At 38.6% G+C, this 4,290-nt stretch overlaps 1 protein-coding gene across 1 annotated transcript; it reads left to right on the top strand.

The window, feature by feature from the left end:
* Positions 435-2,506, top strand: LOC104791773 (patatin-like protein 7). The gene is made up of 2 exons (XM_010517738.2): positions 435-1,737; positions 1,920-2,506. Exons 1-2 carry the CDS (start codon positions 622-624, stop codon positions 2,232-2,234), a joined length of 1,431 nt encoding a protein of 476 aa, XP_010516040.1. The 5' UTR covers positions 435-621; the 3' UTR covers positions 2,235-2,506.

Genomic DNA, 4,290 nt, shown 5'->3' with positions numbered 1-4,290 from the left:
AAAAAAAAAAAAAAAAAAAAATTAGGATAATTAGAGGAAATATACTCATTATAGAAAGATATTTTTTGACAGCATGTAATCAAACATAGTTATAATTATTCAAAGTAAAAAAAAAGTCTCTGTAAAAGGGAATGCAACTACAAGTCTCTGTGTTGTATGTATTATGTATGTGATTCAAAATAGAAAAAACGATCCCAAATGATAATTAGTTAAATTAGTAAGGGAGTAGCTCTCGTTCCTCTTATTGATTAGTACTTTAAATAGTCCGTGTTTTGTCTGCCTTCTCTCCTTTCTCCTTTCTCTTCAATCTGTGATGGGTTTGGTGGGGAGGTTTTAAGTAAAGCGTGCGCTATATATATATATATATAACAAAACAACAGACACCCTCTGTAATAACTCCTGTGTTCTTCTTTCTTCAACTTTTTTTNTTTTTTTTTTTTTTTTTTTGAATTTTTTGAGGTGAGAGGGAAGAAAGTTACAATTTTTTTTTTTTAAAAGTCCAAGACTTGTGTGGGGTTTGGTCTGAACAATCTTGTTGTTTGTTGTTGTTGTTGTTGTTGGTGGTGTTCATATATGTCTTAAATTGTGGGTAAGGAAGTATTGATTTTTCTATCAATCATCATGCATAGAGTACGCAATAAACCCACAGCCGCCACTGCTTCCGTTAAGCATTTAATCAAACAGAGAGGCGGAGCTACTACGGGGGCTTCTAAGTCGGCGGCGAATGATGAGGAGGAGGAACCTAGCATCGATACAGACAAACTCAGCTACGAGATTTTCTCCATTCTTGAGAGCAAGTTTCTTTTCGGGTACGGCGACGACGAGCCCAAAACCAAACCCGAACCCGAACCCGCTAATTCGGCTGGGTCGGTTAAGAACCAGAGAGGTAAAATATGTATCCTGAGCATCGACGGGGGTGGTATGAGAGGGGTTTTGCCCGGCAAGGCTTTGGCTTACCTTGAACACGCTCTGAAATCGAAATCGGGTGACCCGAATGCCCGGATCGCCGATTACTTTGATGTAGCCGCCGGGTCCGGTATTGGTGGGATTTACACAGCGATGCTCTTCGGTTCAAGAGACGGTTACCGTCCCATCTTCACAGCCGATGACACGTGGCAGTTCCTCACCAAAAACGCCAAGGGTCTTTACGGACGAGGGATGATCTTGAAACGGGTCATGATGAGAACCGGGTCGGCCAAGTTGAACAAAGTGATGAAGGAGTCTTTCTCGGAGCTTACCTTAAAGGACACGCTTAAGCCTGTGCTTATTCCTTGCTACGACCTCAAAAGCTCTGCCCCGTTTCTCTTCTCACGCGCCGACGCACTTGAGACGGACAGCTTTGACTTTAGGCTCTGGGAGGTTTGTAGAGCTACTTGCGCTGAGCCGGGTGTTTTTGACCCGTTGGAGATGAAGTCCGTTGATGGTCGCACCGAGTGCGTGGCCATTGGTGGAGGATTAGCCATGAGCAATCCCACGGCCGCTGCAATTACGCACGTGCTCCACAACAAGCAGGAGTTTCCCTTTGTGCGAGGAGTTGAGGATCTGCTTGTGCTCTCTCTTGGCATGGGTCAGTTGCTTCACGTTAGCTATGAATACGACCGGGTTATCAAGTGGACGGCTAAGCACTGGGCTCGCCCCGCGGCTCTTATTTCTAATGACGCTGCTGCTGACACCGTTGATCAAGCTGTGGCCATGGCTTTTGGTCACTGCCGCAGTAGTAACTATGTTCGCATTCAGGTATTGTAAAAATGCTCATTACTTGTGATCCAATTTGACCTTGTAGGAATGTTGTTGGATGATATGTTGTTTGTCTCAAATGAAACTTTCAAGTTGGATTATGTAATGTACGTACTTGTAGGTGTTTTTTCACAAATAATTTTATGTTTTGTATAGTTATGAATTGATGGGTTTTGTTGCAGGCGAATGGGTCGAGCTTTGGACCTTGTAGTCCAAACATAGACACCGACCCTAGTGGGAGCAATGTGAATATGCTGGTGGGAGTAGCGGAGGAGATGCTGAAGCAAAAGAATGTAGAATCGGTTTTGTTTGGAGGTAAAAGAATCGATGAACAAAGCAATTTCGAGAAGCTAGACTGGTTAGCCGGGGAGCTTGTTCTCGAGCATCAAAGGAGAAATTGCAGAATCGCTCCAACCGTAGCTTTCAAGCAATCGGTCCATAGGACAGATCAGAAGACAAGGGACAAGGATATTGGTGTGACCGCAAGAGAAAGATGAGATAAGAAATGGTTTCTTTTAGATAATTTAATTTACTTAGGATAAGGTTTTATTTATTTCTTCTCAGGTTATGATTTGTTGTATAGATTTGTGTTTGAGTTTGAGTTTCCGAGACATGATGAGAAAAGGGGAAACACCTATCATCATCTTGCAAAAAAGAGCTCCAGCTCCTTAATTCATGCTGCCATTATAATTATAAAAACATGATTCCTGTAATTTCGGTTTGTCTTTGTTTTCCTATATAATCATCATGATTTCTTCTTTGATGACTTTTCCACTAGCTCGAGATAATTAAGTTATTTAACCAGCTTTATGCAACCCAAATGAATTTTAAAGTACATGTTTACTTTGCCTTGTGCTTATGTGGAAAGAAGCGAGTTGGTGGGACACTTGGAATCTTAAGAGAACAGCTTTTGTCTGAACCGTAAGGAATGAAACTTGAAGTCTTGCTATTAGTCCTCTATAGCGATTCCGGGTTTATGCAGCCTTTGTCTTCAGGTTTGAAGGTTTGCCTCGCGAACCGTTTGTTTTTGGCAACAACGATGAAGACTCGAGTTATTTTGGAGCTAATGCAATTTCGTATAACTTTGTTTCTTTCTTATTCGTAAGTCTTTTAATCGTAGTTTTTGGTATTTATGCTTTCTTTGTTTCCTCTACGTTCGTTGTGGCAACTTTAAAATTGTATAGTACAGTATATACCTAACATTGGTATCAAAAAAGTTTTGTGGAATTTAACAAAAACACGAAAAAAGTTAACTAAAGAAAGAGTTAGTATAGATTATTGGGATTATTTTAGTCACAAATGCTACGCAAAAAGTTAGAGTAATTGATAATTAATTATCTAGGAATGAATCACGGGAACATTCACATTTCCACTAGTCCGTCAATTCACGAGTTACTACTACTAATCAAATCTCGTATTAATCGACAGAATCAAGTCATCCAATAAAACACTCTTGAGGTTCGTGATACGACATTAATAATGGCAATAGCCATAACATCCCACTTCATACCATTAGCAATAGTAGCTTCTCTCATGTTAAGATTTTGTCAGATTCTATATTAATGTGTGAAATAGCAACGCAATCAAAATCTCTACTGAGATTAATTGATTTAATTTTCATGTAGGTTCCAAAGATGTGAAACTTGGGAGAGCCTAATGAATAGAACGTATCATGTGATCACATCGTTGGGATGCTTTCCAAAAACGAAAAAAAAAAAAAAACTCATTATCTTGGTTTATTATTTAATTTGGTTAGGAATTTGATTAAATTCCAAAAAGAAAACAAATGTTGTCGTTTGGTTCTTGCGCGTGTGCGTGCGTCGAGGGAGGGACGGTGCGGAGAACGTCACATATATCTGTGAGTAACCCCACGTCTTTGATTGTCGGTTCGGTCTCATCCACCGACACTCTCAGAAACAACATTTTCATTACAAAACTATATATACAGTACATGTTTTATTATTAGAATTTGAGATCTTTTTCATTCCTATCAATTATGCGTCGGTCCAAATATGCCTAGTAGCAAATTTCATCTTTAGTTTGGTTGCTTCATTCTTTTATGTGACGTCGATTTTCATATGGACAATATTTCGATGGTTAGCTCAACTATAGTTTCAGTTTAAAACAAAGATTGGGTTCGAGTTCGGGTTACTTTGGTTTGAAAGAAACGTATCAAAGTCAAACCAAAATTATTTTGATTTTAGTGTATGAAATGCGGCTTTTAATTTTGTTTAGTTTGATTATAGTCATGATCATCATATGCGATAGTGTATATCTGATGTTTGGATTGTTATAGTTTGTCGTTAATTCTTTACTTTCATATAAAATTTTGAAAGCTTACGAACCTTCGAAAATATTATATGGTTGGTTTGGTTTGGTCAACCAAGGGTTTGTTTTGATTAGATTGTTTAAGCTTAGTTTGATGCATGTTTAGGTCAAATGACACTCAAGTCCATAAACTATTGCATTGGAGAGGAGAACAATATTAGTCTTTATCCTTATCGCCAAATACTCAGATTCGTAATTTTTTTTTTAAATCATTTTTTTTTTTTG

Source organism: Camelina sativa, chromosome 6 (assembly GCF_000633955.1).
Source record: "Camelina sativa cultivar DH55 chromosome 6, Cs, whole genome shotgun sequence".
Classification (NCBI taxonomy): Eukaryota; Viridiplantae; Streptophyta; class Magnoliopsida; order Brassicales; family Brassicaceae; genus Camelina; species Camelina sativa.
The sequence above is the reverse complement of the archived record's forward strand: the minus strand, read 5'-3'. Positions and strand labels throughout refer to the sequence as shown.